The following is a 15,269-nucleotide window of genomic DNA, read 5'->3' as shown; positions in this document are numbered from 1 at the left end:
TGTATGTATTGTTAACATTCATTATATATGTAATGTATATGTATATATATGAATTTGTATACATATGTACATATTTTTCTTTATTTATATGTAAATACAGTGTATATTTAAAAAAACATGATAAAATTAACGCATGCGCCTTAGACGAATTACATGTCGTTCAAATAAATACTGTAAAATAAATGAAAAAATGAAAATTATGTTATCTTGTTATATTATAATGGATTATAATGAAAGCTTCACATATGGATTGATGTAGTTAAGTATGTAATAATATAACGTAGATATGAATCAAAACATGTTAACTACTAACTCTAGTCTTTTTCATGATGATATTATAAGTGGTCATTCCACGCCCCCCCCCTTTTTTTTTTTGTATTTTTGTTTTGTTTTTTAATCTTTCCATATAAAATAAAATGACTGAAGCTTGGAAAAGCACAATTTTATACCGCCTTAAACAAAGAAATATCAGTCAAAGTGAGAACTATCAAGATGTTTTAGCTTCATATAATTCCTTAGTTGATGAAAAAAATAAATTATTAGCTATTATTGCTTCATTTACGTCTGAAAATATTTACTTACTAAATAACAGTAAGTTCAGTTTGTCATTTGAAAGTAAAATATTAATGGAAAATAATTTAAAAAAAAATGATGATCCATTAACTGACGAATGTACGAAGAAAAAGGATAATGATTACCATAATCCTTTGAACAATTTGAAAATTAATATATTAGGTACCCCCGCTTTTGACATAAGTCAAAATGATTGCCAGAATTTAATTTCAAAGAAAGAATTCTTAGAAGTTATTAAACAGAAAGGGAAAAATGATGAACTCATTCTTCTTTTAAAAAACAGCTTAAATGAAAAGGAAAAACTGCTAAATATTACAAATAAAGAAAATAAAACACTGCATAATGGTATTATTAAAAGAGAAGAGGAACTTTTTGAAAAAAAAAAAGAACTTTTTAAATTAGAAGAAAGTCTAAATAAAAAAAAACAAGTAATAAAACTATATGAAAATAATAATAAATTGCTCCAGAGTAAAATAGACTTAAAGGACAGGAGAAATGCTAAACTGATGCGAGAATATGACAATATAAGACTTGCATATTTTAAACTACTAAAGCAGGTATATGAAATGAAAAATTACAAAATAAAAATGGATAAGGAATATTTTGCTTTAAGAAATGTACTGTTTAAAAAAAAAGTAGAAAATGAAAATCTCCTTAAATATTTGTTAACATGCAAAAAATCGTATAAACGTCAATTAAAAAAAATTGAATATAGCATGAACAAAAGAATGAGGAAAAAAGTTGGAAACAATGTGCATAGAACAAAAAAAGAATATAAATCGAAACATATTTTTTTTAAAAAACAAAAATTCCGTGTATATTTATACTTAGATAAATTACATTACGTGCATAATACAAAACAACCATTAGCAGAAAAAGAAGAAATTGATTATACCGATGATCCATTAACATATACAAATAATGATAATATGAAGACATATTCGAGAGACAAATATAGTACTGAAGAGGAGCTGGATGGTAAAAATTATCACGACCCACGTAACAACAAAAGGATTAGTTACTCTTCTAAATTATTAAGTAACAGCGTGTTAAAAATTAAAGAACACATGAAAAATCGCAATAACCCTTATGAAGAAAACAGTTTGAAAAGTAAAGTTATTGAAGCATACCCCACTTCCACATATTCAAGAAATATCAAACGCAATGAAGGTTTTTTTAAAATAAAAAAATTTCTAAATGTACATACGAGTAGCAGTATACTATGTTTTTGCACCACTCCGAAAACAGATATAAGAGATTCTTTAGAATATTTAACCAACTCCAAAAACAGAGTAGAAACAAAGATGAGAATGTTGAACTTGAATGGTGATAGTAAATTTTATAATTTACGGATGTCCAATGATGTGAATGGAATTATTACTACAGACAGTGAAAATAACGACAACAAGAATAACAGCAGGAATAGAAATAATGCCAGAAACAGTGATAGCTACATTGACAGCAATAGTGACTGCGGCATTAACAGGAATAGTAATAGTAATACGCAGATGATAAGGCAATGTTTTGTGCAAAATGAAGTACTTATAAAAAATTGCGATCAAGAGGAACCGTATCATAATATGGTTGTTACTTGTGGAGAAGACGGGAAAATTGCTTTTATATATGTAAAAGAAAATAAATTAAAATGTGTTAAATGTTTTTATATATTGAACAGCAAAATACCAGCATATAATATATGTATACATCCCTCACGATTATATTCTGTAGCAGCTATGGCAAATAATAATATATGTTTAATAAATAATGTAAAAAGTAAAGTAGAACATTCATATTATGGCCATAAAGAGAAAATAACATCAGTTAATTTTTTAAATGATTTCATTTATACGGATGAAAAGTCTTTACATAATTACCTAACTGATTATTCTCTTTTTTACTCAACTAGTGTAGACGGAACAATTAAATTTTGGAACATGAAAAAAAATTGTTGTTACAATACTATTCATGTAAATAATTTAATTACTTGTTCAGCTATATCGAATTACGGATCGCATGTACTAATTGGTACGCATAGTGGTTCTGTTATTTGTTATGATATAAGGGTACATAATAAAAGTCTATGTAATTCTATATTATACGATAAAAAACTATTTAATGAAAAAATATATGGATTAAATTATTCTCCAGATGATCAGTTAATAGCTATACAGTCTGTTAGTGGAAAACTGAAATTACTGAACGCAAATAAAATTAATTTTTTACAGTCTTTTGAAAATCCAAAAAATGACCTTACATATCAAACACCCAAATCTTATCCAATTTTTTCGTTGGATGGAAAAAAATTAATATGCTCATATCCTTATAATATAGTATCGTATGATATCTTAACCCATTCTTATTTCAATATTATAAATAACCAACTTGGAGAAATAAATGGAACTAATTGCATTTTAAATGACAAATTATTAACAATTCATTCGGATGGGAATATAGCTATTTGGTAGATTTGTATATTTCCCCCTTTTTTTTTTTTTTTGTTATCTTCTTAATTAATTTTACCTTTTTTTTTGAAAAACTTTTTTTAAATTGACAAAAGTGTTTGTAAGTTATGTTATAGTTATGCAATTTTTTAAAAAAATTAAAAGGAACTCATTGTGAACACATGTATGTATGTATGTATGTACACATATACATTTGCGATGCGTTCAAAATATATGCAGTAATGTGTGCTAAGATGCAGAAGGCAATCATAATGTAAGCATAATAATAACCCATTAGTAATATTCCTTTTTTTTCCCCTGTTATAATTTTTCCTTAAAGATGAAAAAAAAAAAAAAAAAGATCCACCTTTATTAGTTTAATTTTACTTTACATATATATATATATATATATATGTATATATATCCATATTTGCTTTATGCATGGAAGAGGAAAGCCAAGTCCTCTTTTGTTAGCTTCTGCATAGCATTCCCCGAATCCCCAATTGTGCAGTCAAATACTAACTGCTTTTTATCTTGTAATTGGATAATTTTTTCTTCCACTGTATTTTCTATAATGAAACGAATAGCATAAACTGTCTTTGTTTGACCAATACGATGTGCCCTTTGAATAGCCTGTAATTCTGCTGCTGGATTCCACCATGGGTCAACAATAAAAATTCTATTTGCTACTTGCAAATTTAAACCTTCTCCACCTGCTTTCAAACTGATAAGTAGAACTCTAAGTTGCTTATCTTGATTGAAATTATACAATATATTATTTCTTGACACCATAGACATGTAACCTAATAATTTGGAACATATAATGTTGTTCTTTTTTAACTGATATTCAATTAAATCCAGCATGGAACAATACTGAGAAAATATTAAACATTTGTCATCAGTAGTATTTATAACTCTTTGAACTTCTTCAAATATGGCTTCTATTTTCGTACTTGTCTGAAATTCTTGAATGTTAATTCTATTTATAAAACTCCTATTAATATATGTTGTTTCTTCTTTACATATAATAATTTCTTCATCATCATGTTCATCTGCTTCATTTAAAAGATGAAAATCAACAGTCAATGGTACGTAACATACTGGGCAACCTAAAGGATAATCCTTCATATTCTCTTCGTTATTTAATAGATTAATGAATTCAGATTTTTCCTTATCTTTAAACTTAACTACTGAAATAGATTTTGCTTTCTTATTTAATTTTCCATCCGACTCATCATTGTTATTATTAAATACAATATCTTTATTACTACATATTGTGTTTTCATAATTATTGCTTACAAAATCATACGTTTTGGATTTCAATAAATCCGATGTTTCTTCCATATCATTTTGATTAATACTAGATCTATTCTCTATTTCAAAACTATCTATATATTGCTTCAAACAAGTTTTATGAAAATTATGATTACACTTTGTAGTAATATTACTTTTTTTCGGTGCATTTTCTAAACATATACCACATACATAATCACTAGAAATAGCTGGAATAATTGAAGAATTTTTTTTTATAAATTTTCCTGATGGATCACTTAAAAAAGTATTTCCAAATAAAATTAAATATGGATGATCAGCTGCTTGTCTTAATCTACTTAACAAATCAAAAATATGGGCATAATTATGAAGAACTGTGTTTGACTTAACATATGTATCAAATTGTGTTGATGTTTGTTTATATAAAGATTCATAAAAATCCTTTTCTTCGTTTGATAATTTGTCTTTCCGTATACTAATAATTAATGGCTTTAGTTTTATATCATTTTTTCTCTCACTTTTAGTTCTTCTTAGTAATATTTTATCCAAAATATCATTTCTTAAATAAAACATACTTGAAACGCCTTCTCCATTATACCCAAAAGATTGTATTGGTTTTAAAATTCTTTTATTAAAATAGTTAAAATGATTTATTCTAGAATGATTACAAACATAACAATATTTGTTGTCTCTCATTTCATAATTTAGCAATAAACATTTACAATCCTTTTTGGAACAAAAATAATATGCATACGGATAGAATTCTAAAAATCGAATTAAACTATATAAATCTCCAATCCTATTTTGCAATGGTGTTCCAGTTAAACACCACCTATAACCTGAACATTTTAAATTAAATATTGATTGAGTTGTTGATGTCGTTCTATTTTTTATTCTATGAGCTTCGTCTAATATTATTCTATTCCAATATATCTGATGCAGTGCACTCTCAATTAAAATATGCGACTCGTTCGTTTTCAAACCCTTTCTTTTTGTTTTGCTCTTTTTCACGATAATTGAATCATATGAATCAAAAGAATCACTCGTTTCCTTTTTATTTTCCTCAGAGAAGGAGTTATCTCCAAAAATATTCTTCTCACTCTCTTCTCCTTTTAAATATTCTATTCTAAATGATTCATCACTGTCAGTGTCACTTCGATCACTTTCGTTGTCTTCATCCTCACTAGAGTGGCTGCTGTTTTTTTTTCCTTTTCCTTTTCTGCCTTTGTGCATTGCCATTTTTCGCTTCTTCTTGTTTTGCTTCAAACCTACGTTACAGGTATTTCTTCTTTTTATTCCTTTTTTTGCTGCTTTACTACTTTCTTTTAGGCGTTGGGAATCGATCGTGTTTCTCCTAACATAACTGGTTTTCCCTTTTTTTATCATTTTTTTTTTATTACTCTTTTCTGTTTTCACTTTATCATTCCTATGACTACTTTTTCCCAAGTTTTCATAATCATTTCCACAATCAACTTCACCGGATGCATAACTCTTACGATTTAATTTCGATTTAGCAGACACATGCCTTGGCACTTCGTCGTTACTCTCTTCGTTATTTTCCTCGTTACATTTGTTACTATCTCCGTTATTCTCTCCGCTTTGTATCTGTTCTAACTCTTGTCTTATGTATTTAGCTGAGACTAAAATTCTATTAATTAATTCTATTTTTGTACCAAAAACGTGTTTCCCCAAGGCTATTAAAAGGACCTTGAGTTCGCCCATATTTAATTTTTTAAGTTCATCATTTTCTATTTCCTTATTTGTTAAATACATTTGGGCTAAAACATTTTTACATTTCTCATTCATATCTATGTTGTACAGATTATTCTCTAATATGTCTTTTATAACCATATTCCAATTAACATTCCTTTTATTTTTTACTCCACTTTTTGTTTTATTTTTTCCTCCATTTTCCCCTTCATTCTTATGTATTATACTATCTACAGTTCTTTCAATTATTTCCTTTTCAAACCCTACATTACATAAATCTATAATTCTACTGGATGTTTTTCTAGATAAAGGAGAAAAAAAGGACTTGTTCGATGACGAGCTGTCATCCTTTGATTCCCCTGAACTTAGTACAATAATCTCATTCTTCTCTTCCATTTGCTTATTCCCTTTAGTTTCCATATTCTTTTCTTTTTTTTTTCTATAGTTTGGTTGCTTCAGTTCTTCATCATTTTTATTGGCACCTTTAGCTTCACTTAAAATTTGTAATAGGGTATTTCTGGGTGTTGGAACAAACGTATCATCAAATTTCTTCATAGCAACTAGAGCGGTATCTTTGTTTTTCTTTTTCCTTTTTTTCAATTTTTCTGTTCTAACAGCACTAGGTCCACAAAAATACTTCTTATGTAAAACCAAAGTTCTAGGTAAATATAATCTACCGCAATATTCACAGGGGACTTTATATTTAGTAATTATTTTTCTAAAGTTCCCTTCTACCATAGCATATGATGTAATAACAATATCATATTTTATCAATTCTTCATACGATATTTTTCTCGAACTACCATGATATACGTATAATTTTAAAAAGTTTCCCTCTACAAATTTTTCAATTTCAGATTTCCATTGCATTACAGCTGCAATAGGTGCTATTATTAACGTCTGTCCATGTAATTTATTTTTTATTTTATCACTAGACTGGTCACTACTCCTATCTTTTATAGCTTCAATTTTAACCTGACTCTTGACTTCATTAGCCTTATTTTTAATTTCCTTTTTTCCTATACTATTTGAAACAATTTCTATTTCGCTTTTTATTCCACAATTTGTATCTTCTTCACTTCCACATATGATCACACTGTTGTCTGATTCTTCTTTGATTTTGATTAGATCTTTTGTTATATATTTATTTTTCATTATATCATTATTTTCTTTTTTATTTATTTGACATTTTTGTTCCCATACATCATCTATTTCTTTTCCATTACAATCCTCTGTTTTTTCCATTCCTTTGTTTAAATAATTTATCTTTTGACATAATATTAGTGTTATTGCTTGAATTGTTTTTCCCATACCCATTTCATCTGCTAATATCCCTCCTTTAATATTAGAATATTCTTGATTGATCATCCATGATACACCTTCCTTCTGATATTCAAGTAATTCAAATTTAAGTTCCTTTGGAATTTTTAATTTATTTTCAATAACTTTTCCTTCTAATTTCATATAATTATTTGAGTTAAACATTTCTTTCTCTTCATTTATCAAAGCCTCAAAACTATTTCTTCCCTTACCACTTTTTACATCATATGGTTTTGCAATTTCTTTTAACCTTTCCTTTTCTTCATCACTCAGTTCCTCAAATCCTCCAAAAAAAAATTCCCATTTTATATTTTTATATATGTACTGTTCATAATTATTACAACTATTTTCACAAAAGTTTTTTTCCGAACTGTTTAAATAGTTTTGTAAATAGAGCTCATTTTCTTTGATATACAAAATAGCATACAATATTTTTTTACAACAATCTAGGTGAACCCAACAACTTATATAACCATAATTTCCTCTAGGATCTTTTGTTGGATACCCTATTCTTAAGCTGTTTTTTTCGATTGAAAATCCGCACACGCGACATCGGCTAGCTTCTGAAAAAAAAAAAAAAAAAAAAATACACACACATATTGTTGAACATATTTTTGATCACATGTTTGATCACATTTGTACGCATATAAATTGTGCATCATTTTTCCAAAGCTTTTGTACAAATTTTTTTTCATATATCTGGGCACAAATATTCAATTCCCAGTATATATATACATATATATATATATAATATATAGTGGGGTCCGCATTCCGGGCCAATAAGAATGGTGTTATTTTTTTTGTTTTTTTTCCTACTTGATCGAGTTTTGTTTATTAACAATTTCGGTGTTATTTTAAAAGTCTCCTTTTTTAATTTTAATCTTGTTATATAGTTCGTACCAACCCAATGATTTAACGATTTCACAAATATGCAGTTCGTTTCAATTATTTCTTTAAAAAATCGTTCCTTCTTAGAGAACATCCTATCTAAATTATCCCCCATTATAACTAATTATTAATTTTGTCATGTCTTTAAGATTGCACTACGGGGAAAACAAACTTCAATTATCATATTTATTGCACCGTACAGAAAAATAAAAACAAAAAAGAGGAGGAAAAAGCAGAGAAAAAAAAAAAAAAAAAAAAAAAAAAAAAAAAAGAAAAAAAAAGAAAAAGGCAAAGAGAAAAGAGAACTATTATTCTACGTTAAAATTCTTCAAAATATTAAAAAAGTACACCTTGTACACAATTAGAAAAATGTGAAGAAATTAATTTATAGCATATATTATAATATCTACATATAAAAAAAATAACGCAAACTGTTTTGCCATATTTTTATAGTCTCACATAGATAAGTGTACATATATATACATATAGATATATGTACAATTTTAACGCGCTATACAGAATTCATAATATTTTTTTTTACTTTAATTTTCTTCACAATTCATCGAGTATTTTTATAATTTACGTCCTAATACAGTAGCTAAAATATTTCCTTCTTTTAATTATTTGTGGTATATTATGTTTAATGCAAATTCTCCATGTTTTAAAGAAATTTATATTTTTTCTTAATCATTGCATACACTAACATATCTTTGAATATGAGACTTTTATATATTTATATATACATATATATATATACTTATGCGAGAATACTAATATTATTGAAACTATTATCATATAATGTCTTTTCGTGTTTAATTAGTTATTTTTAAAACATAATTTAAAAAAAAAAAAAAATCGAAGTTAAAATTAATGAAAAAATATCAAATTGTTCAAAACGTGGGCATTTATATCCACTTAAATATAAATTATAAGTATTATTAATAAATGTAAGTACGCAGGATAAATTTAATATATCCTCCATATAATTTATGTTTACAAAACAGTTATATATATATATATGTACATAAATATATATATATATATATATATATATATATATATATATAATTTGAATATATTTTTTTTTAATACACAAAAACAAACGGCATATTCCATAAATTCTAATAATGGTTCATAAAAATTAACTCACTAAATTTTAATTATGAAAAATTATACAAAATTTTTCTTAAATTTGTAAGGTTTGTGCTCATCCTATAAATAAGCATTTTTATTACATTAATTTTTTTTTTTCGTTTTTTCTTAATCAAAAGCTATCTACCACAGTGCTTTTTTTTTTTCCTTATATATACTGCATATTTGTAAAAAAATAAATACACATAAAAGTAGCCTTCTCCCAATTACATATTAAGCAAAGCGACGCTTCAACTTGATAAATATTTTACAGTTTAGATATACACACAAATATTTTTTTTTTCACGCTTTAGTATAGTATTTAATTTTAATTAAAATTAGTAAAAAGATATTATTTCTTTTTTTCCTTTATCATTGATATAAATGCATATATATATATATATGCACATGTTCACACATACACATATATCCATACTTATATACATAATAATGTACATAAATACATATACATAATATATATATATATGCATTTATCTCCTTTTATTTATATAAGCGAATCCTCAACGCACAATATTTTTATTAATCCATCATAATAGAAAAATGTGTCATCCGTATCATTTTCATTGTTTTCATTATGAACAATACGTGCATAAAGCTTTCCAAAGTTTTTAAAAAATTTCACATTATTATTGTCTATACAATCTTTTAAGAACTTCTCCTTTTTATCATAAAAATTCTTGTACACTCTTAAATTCAGTGGTTGATAGTTCTTATAATCCTTTGACGTATTTTTTGGTTTTTTATTCTTAGTAATTTTAAAAAGAGAATTTTTAAAAAAAAAAGTCCAAACATCATTTCTGCAGTAATAACTTTTTAACTGCCCACCAATATTCACATCTGATAGTTGACTTGAATTCTCCAGTATTTCTTTTTTCATATTCTGCAAAATAAAAATAAAAAAGATAACGTAAAAGAGGTGCACTATACATATAAATATGTAAAGTATAATTTGTGCTTGTATATATATATGTGTGTATATACATCCTGCACGACTATATATTTAACCAACCATACAGGCTTCTTTATAAATTTTAATGCCAATTTCCTTTTCTACGTAAAACTCATCTATCATTTGTTTAAGCGCTTCCTTCAACGATTCTAGCAAAATAGAATTCGCAAATTTTTCATCAAAACTTCCATCTTCCATTTTATTTTTTCTCTTATTTTTGAGTTAATTATAAATTAAATACTATTTTTATACCTATTCATAATTTTTCTTCTCTTTTTTCAATTCGAAAATACTTCTTACTACGAAAAGTAAAGTGAGTCTATTATTACTCTAGCGTACGTCCATATATATATACATATATATATAAACATTTATAAACATATACATTGATGAAAAAATAAAAAAAGATTACATGTACAAATTTAAAGAAACAACTGGATAAAAGTAAAGGACGTTTGGGAGCTGCTAAGATCAGAATTGTCCTTCTTAAAAAAATACATGCTATGGGAAATTTAATGATTATAATTTTTCAATTTATGGGAAACGTATTTAAGAATATATATACATTAAGAAGTTAAGTTACTTATAAATTTTTACTTTTCAAAATTTTTTTAAAAAAAAGTAATGTTTTAACATATGCTACCCTTATGTTAAATGAAGAATTACCATATAAAAGGAAGATAGCATAAATCATATAATAAATAAGGAGCCCAATAATTTTGAATGACATAAAAAGCATGAACTTTTTCAAAAATTGTACATATGTTATAGCACAAGCTTTCTTAAATACATATATGCATATATATGTGCATCCATGTAAAAATATATATGTACACCTGAACAATGAACGTCTATTTGTGAAAAGGAAGAATAATATTTTTAACGAATATTCTTTTATGATATTTCTCTTCCTATTTTCCAAAAGCCTCAACAAAATTTTCTTATATATAAATATATATATATTTATATATATACATATTAAAATTTTTTTTTTTTATAATTTTTATATTTACAGTTATATAAATGTGCATTTAATTTTTACCCTCTACATATTTTTTTGATTACGAAATAATAACTCTTCTCCTATCACATTCATAGAGTTACAGTTAAAAGATCTTTTTATTTTTCATTCTTTAAAAAATATACTGAAGTATTTTACACACATGTTTATATATATAAATATAAATACATGTACTTATGCCTTATTTTATTTTTGTCCACCCTTATACAAACTTTACGTAAAAACGTTCAAAAATTGTGCTGAAGATATAATTAAAATATATGTAAAAAATTATTATGAGAAAAAATAGAATTTTCTCAACACTCGTACAAAGCGTAAAAAAAAAAAATGTTCAAAAGGTTTACTGCTTTTTATTTGATAAATATTACATATATTACACATAAATATAAAAATATATATAAATATATATACATTTCAGCTAATTTTTTTTTTTTTTTTAATATTAGTATGTATTTAACTTGAATCTGCTGAATTGAATGAACAAAAATACTTATATAATGAAAGGATAAAGCAAAATCCAAACACGCAATAATTATTTCATATAAAATATTTTTACGAAATTGCTGTATTGCCATAATTATTTTTGGCTTACATCAAATATTAAACCATATTAACCATTTTATCTTTCTTTGGGGACTCCATGAAAATTTGCTGCTATTTAATTATAGTTATGCAATAGCGTATTATTTTTTATTCACGTGTTAATAAGTTGTAAGTATATGTATATGTACATATATATATGTATGTTCGTACATAAATATATATATATATATATATATGTGTATATTATATATGTGAGAACTTTTTTTCTCATTTAAGAAAGAATATTTTTTAAATATTATTTTTTTATGTGTAGATATATACCATCTTGTTATTATTTATTTTAATATTTTTTAAAATACTTCACGTTATATGATTTTTACCTATGTTTCATTTTTTTCTTGTTAATTTCATTTTGTTCCAGTAAAATGTTGGTATACTTAGAATATAAAATATAAGCATAGTATCAAATCCACATTTTAACACTACAATATATATATATATATATATATATATATATGTATAAATGTATCTATATGCTCTTATGCACATACGCACGTGTACATATCCAATGACAAGTGAACACATTTCCTGTCACCCCTCCAACAGTTGTAAGATGAATTACTAACAAAAATTTAAGAAAAAAAATCTTTTTAAAGAAAAAAACAATAACAAAAAGATTAATACAAAAGGACAAAACAAAAATTAACGAAAAAGGACGAAAAAAAGCATGGATTTGCAAATCAAAAATAATGTTTATGAAGAAGTTATAAAGATAAAAAATAGCGCAAATTCAAACTATGATTTAAATGATGTCACAAGTAAAAACATAAACGTCAAAATTAACACCAGTTATAATAGTAAAAACGAATGTAAGAACACAGATGAAACAATTTTACATAAAAATGTAGACGATACTACGGTAAATAAAAACAGCGCAAAAAAAAAGGATATAAATTACCCTTCAGAAATAAATAATAATAGTAAAGAAATTCGTACGAATAACGATATTGATAATTATTATGAACAATCAAATATTAATAAAGAACAAAATGTGAAAACGAATGTAGAAGACGTGCATAGAACCACGAATAAACCCTATGTAAAAATTGAAACCATATATAATAACGTAGAAGATAATAATAATAATAATAATAATAATAAACACCGCTGTAGTAGTAATTCAAAGCAAAAGAGAGATGAAAAAAAATTGTTCCCTATAGAAGGTAACCTAACGACAGATACGAAGGAATATTTAAAGAGCAGCGGATGTAATGATAATGAAAGCAATAAGGAGGAAATAATATTTGAGAAAAAAAAAAAAAAAAGTGAAAAATTAAAGAAAGAAAGACAAAAAGAAATAATTGTTGCGTACTGGTTAAAGGGTATTGTAAATATACTAAACGCAGGATTTAAAAATGGAGATATTAAAGGAAGTAATTTAATAGGAAAAAAGATTGCGGAAGTTCTTAAAAAAGTGGTAGAGATATCAAATTGGAATAGTGTGCATGATTTAATTGAAATAATAAAATTTTTAGGAAAAGAAATTATTAAAGATAATAAAATGTTTTTTATTATACCGAATATTATAAGAAGAGTATTAGCTATAATACGAACAGAACATTTCAAACAATTGTATTTGTATAATAATAATTATATAGATACATTAAATAAAAATAATAATGTAATAATTGATGACTTGACAAGTAAAAGTGTAAATAATAGTTTCTTATATGAACGAGAAATTATAAATTTTGAAAACTCTATTTCCTTTTATTTTGAAAACAAATCAAAACAGAACACTTATAAAATACCAGCAACAAATACATTGAAACATTCTATTATAGAAGGAATAACCGAATTAATTGCAGAAATTGACACATCATGGGAAGAGGCTGAACAAAGAACTTCATATGACTTGTTCATGGAAAATGATGTTATTTTAACTATGGGATATTCTGTAGGTGTTGAGAAATTTTTAAAAACAATTAATAAAAAAAAAGACGGAATATCAGTTATAGTTGTTGGTGGAGATATAAATAGAAATGGTTTTCGTATGGCACAGTTACTAAGTGAAGATGGAGTAGATACAACATATATACCCGACTCTGCTGTTTTTGCAGTTATACCAAAAGTAACAAAAGTTGTTTTAGGCTCAGTAGCTGTTTCATCATCTGGTGGTGCAATAACAAAAATTGGTGGGTACAATATTGCATGTTCGGCTCAATTTAATTCCAAACCTGTGACAATTGTATTACCATTATTTAAATTAATCTATGATCCTTTATATGACCCATTAAGGCAAAATGAATTGCAACCAGGTCCATCTATGATTTATAATGGTGCGGAAAATGTATTCGTTCGAATCCCTAAATATGATTACATTCCTGAACATTTAATAACATTATACATAACTGAAATGGGACCCGTTGACTCTTTTCAGTTATACAATATCACAAAAAAAATATATCACCCAGATGATTTAGATTTGAGTTTTGATTAAATTTTACACACCCCCATAATTGCACATGCGTACATATGTACATACGTACATACATACAAACACGCATGCTCCCTCCTAAAGTATTTAATCATCTTACAAAATTTTTCAGCTGGGTGTGAAGACCCACCTATGCGTTGTGCATATGCACATGTAAACATACGTATCCCTTGGGTACATACTGCTAGCCTATACCTTCACTTTGTTGTAATATATGTTACACCATTTTTGAAGTCTATTTTGATATGAAATTTTTATCTTCGCTTATATTTGCATTTCTTTTCTTTTTTACCCTTTTTTTTTTTTTTTTTTTTTTTTTTTGTTAAATATGTATGCAAAAGAGTTTGTACAAATTCATGATTTTATATCATATGCAATTTCATATATTCCATTATATTCATATTTAATGGATAATAATGTTAGCGAAATTTTGTTTTTCTTGTGACTTTTGTTTATGCGTATAAAATGACGTGTTGTTTTGAAAAAAATTGCGTAAACATGATATTGTATATGAACATATTCACAAATAGAATTTAAAAACAATATATATGTATATATGTACATACATACATACGTACATACATATCTTCATACATAACATATAATACGTATTACATACACGAATATACGTCAAAAACATTTACTGTTCTTTACCCATTTACTCATAGCAGCACACACCTATTTAATGGAATAAAAATATCTTTTTAAAATAAGTTACATTCCCATGGCATACGTAATTATTACACTTAACCATTATTTTAACCCTTCTTTTGTAGGTAATTTTTATTTGTACTATTACTATCATTGGTGTAATACTACTGTGCTATCTTTCATTCAACGTTTTTCTCATTTTCTACTGTAGCACTTTATAAATTAGTTAGCTAGTAATTCTTCCAATCTTTT

At 25.6% G+C, this 15,269-nt stretch overlaps 4 protein-coding genes across 4 annotated transcripts; 2 read left to right on the top strand and 2 right to left on the bottom strand.

Annotated features, from left to right (window-relative positions):
- Positions 1–416: 416 nt before the first annotated feature.
- Positions 417–3,038, top strand: MKS88_005883 (uncharacterized protein; the record flags this gene model as incomplete). The annotated part of the gene is made up of 1 exon (XM_067219183.1): positions 417–3,038. One exon carries the CDS (start codon positions 417–419, stop codon positions 3,036–3,038), a length of 2,622 nt encoding a protein of 873 aa, XP_067071085.1.
- A 411-nt stretch (positions 3,039–3,449) lies between these two features.
- Positions 3,450–8,319, bottom strand: MKS88_005882 (DNA repair protein rhp16; the record flags this gene model as incomplete). The annotated part of the gene is made up of 2 exons (XM_067219182.1): positions 3,450–7,879; positions 8,133–8,319. The coding sequence occupies 2 exons, from the start codon at positions 8,317–8,319 to the stop codon at positions 3,450–3,452; spliced, it is 4,617 nt and encodes a 1,538-aa protein (XP_067071084.1).
- Positions 8,320–9,840: 1,521 nt separating this feature from the next.
- Positions 9,841–10,503, bottom strand: MKS88_005881 (transcription initiation factor IIA subunit 2; the record flags this gene model as incomplete). Its single annotated transcript, XM_067219181.1, has 2 exons — positions 9,841–10,236; positions 10,366–10,503. 2 exons carry the CDS (start codon positions 10,501–10,503, stop codon positions 9,841–9,843), a joined length of 534 nt encoding a protein of 177 aa, XP_067071083.1.
- Positions 10,504–12,596: 2,093 nt separating this feature from the next.
- On the top strand, positions 12,597–14,369 carry MKS88_005880 (translation initiation factor eIF-2B subunit beta; the record flags this gene model as incomplete). The annotated part of the gene is made up of 1 exon (XM_067219180.1): positions 12,597–14,369. One exon carries the CDS (start codon positions 12,597–12,599, stop codon positions 14,367–14,369), a length of 1,773 nt encoding a protein of 590 aa, XP_067071082.1.
- Positions 14,370–15,269: the final 900 nt, after the last annotated feature.

This window comes from Plasmodium brasilianum, chromosome 14 (assembly GCF_023973825.1).
Source record: "Plasmodium brasilianum strain Bolivian I chromosome 14, whole genome shotgun sequence".
In the NCBI taxonomy this organism is placed as follows: Eukaryota; Apicomplexa; class Aconoidasida; order Haemosporida; family Plasmodiidae; genus Plasmodium; species Plasmodium brasilianum.
Note: the sequence above shows the minus strand (reverse complement) of the source record. Positions and strands in the feature narration are given on the sequence as shown.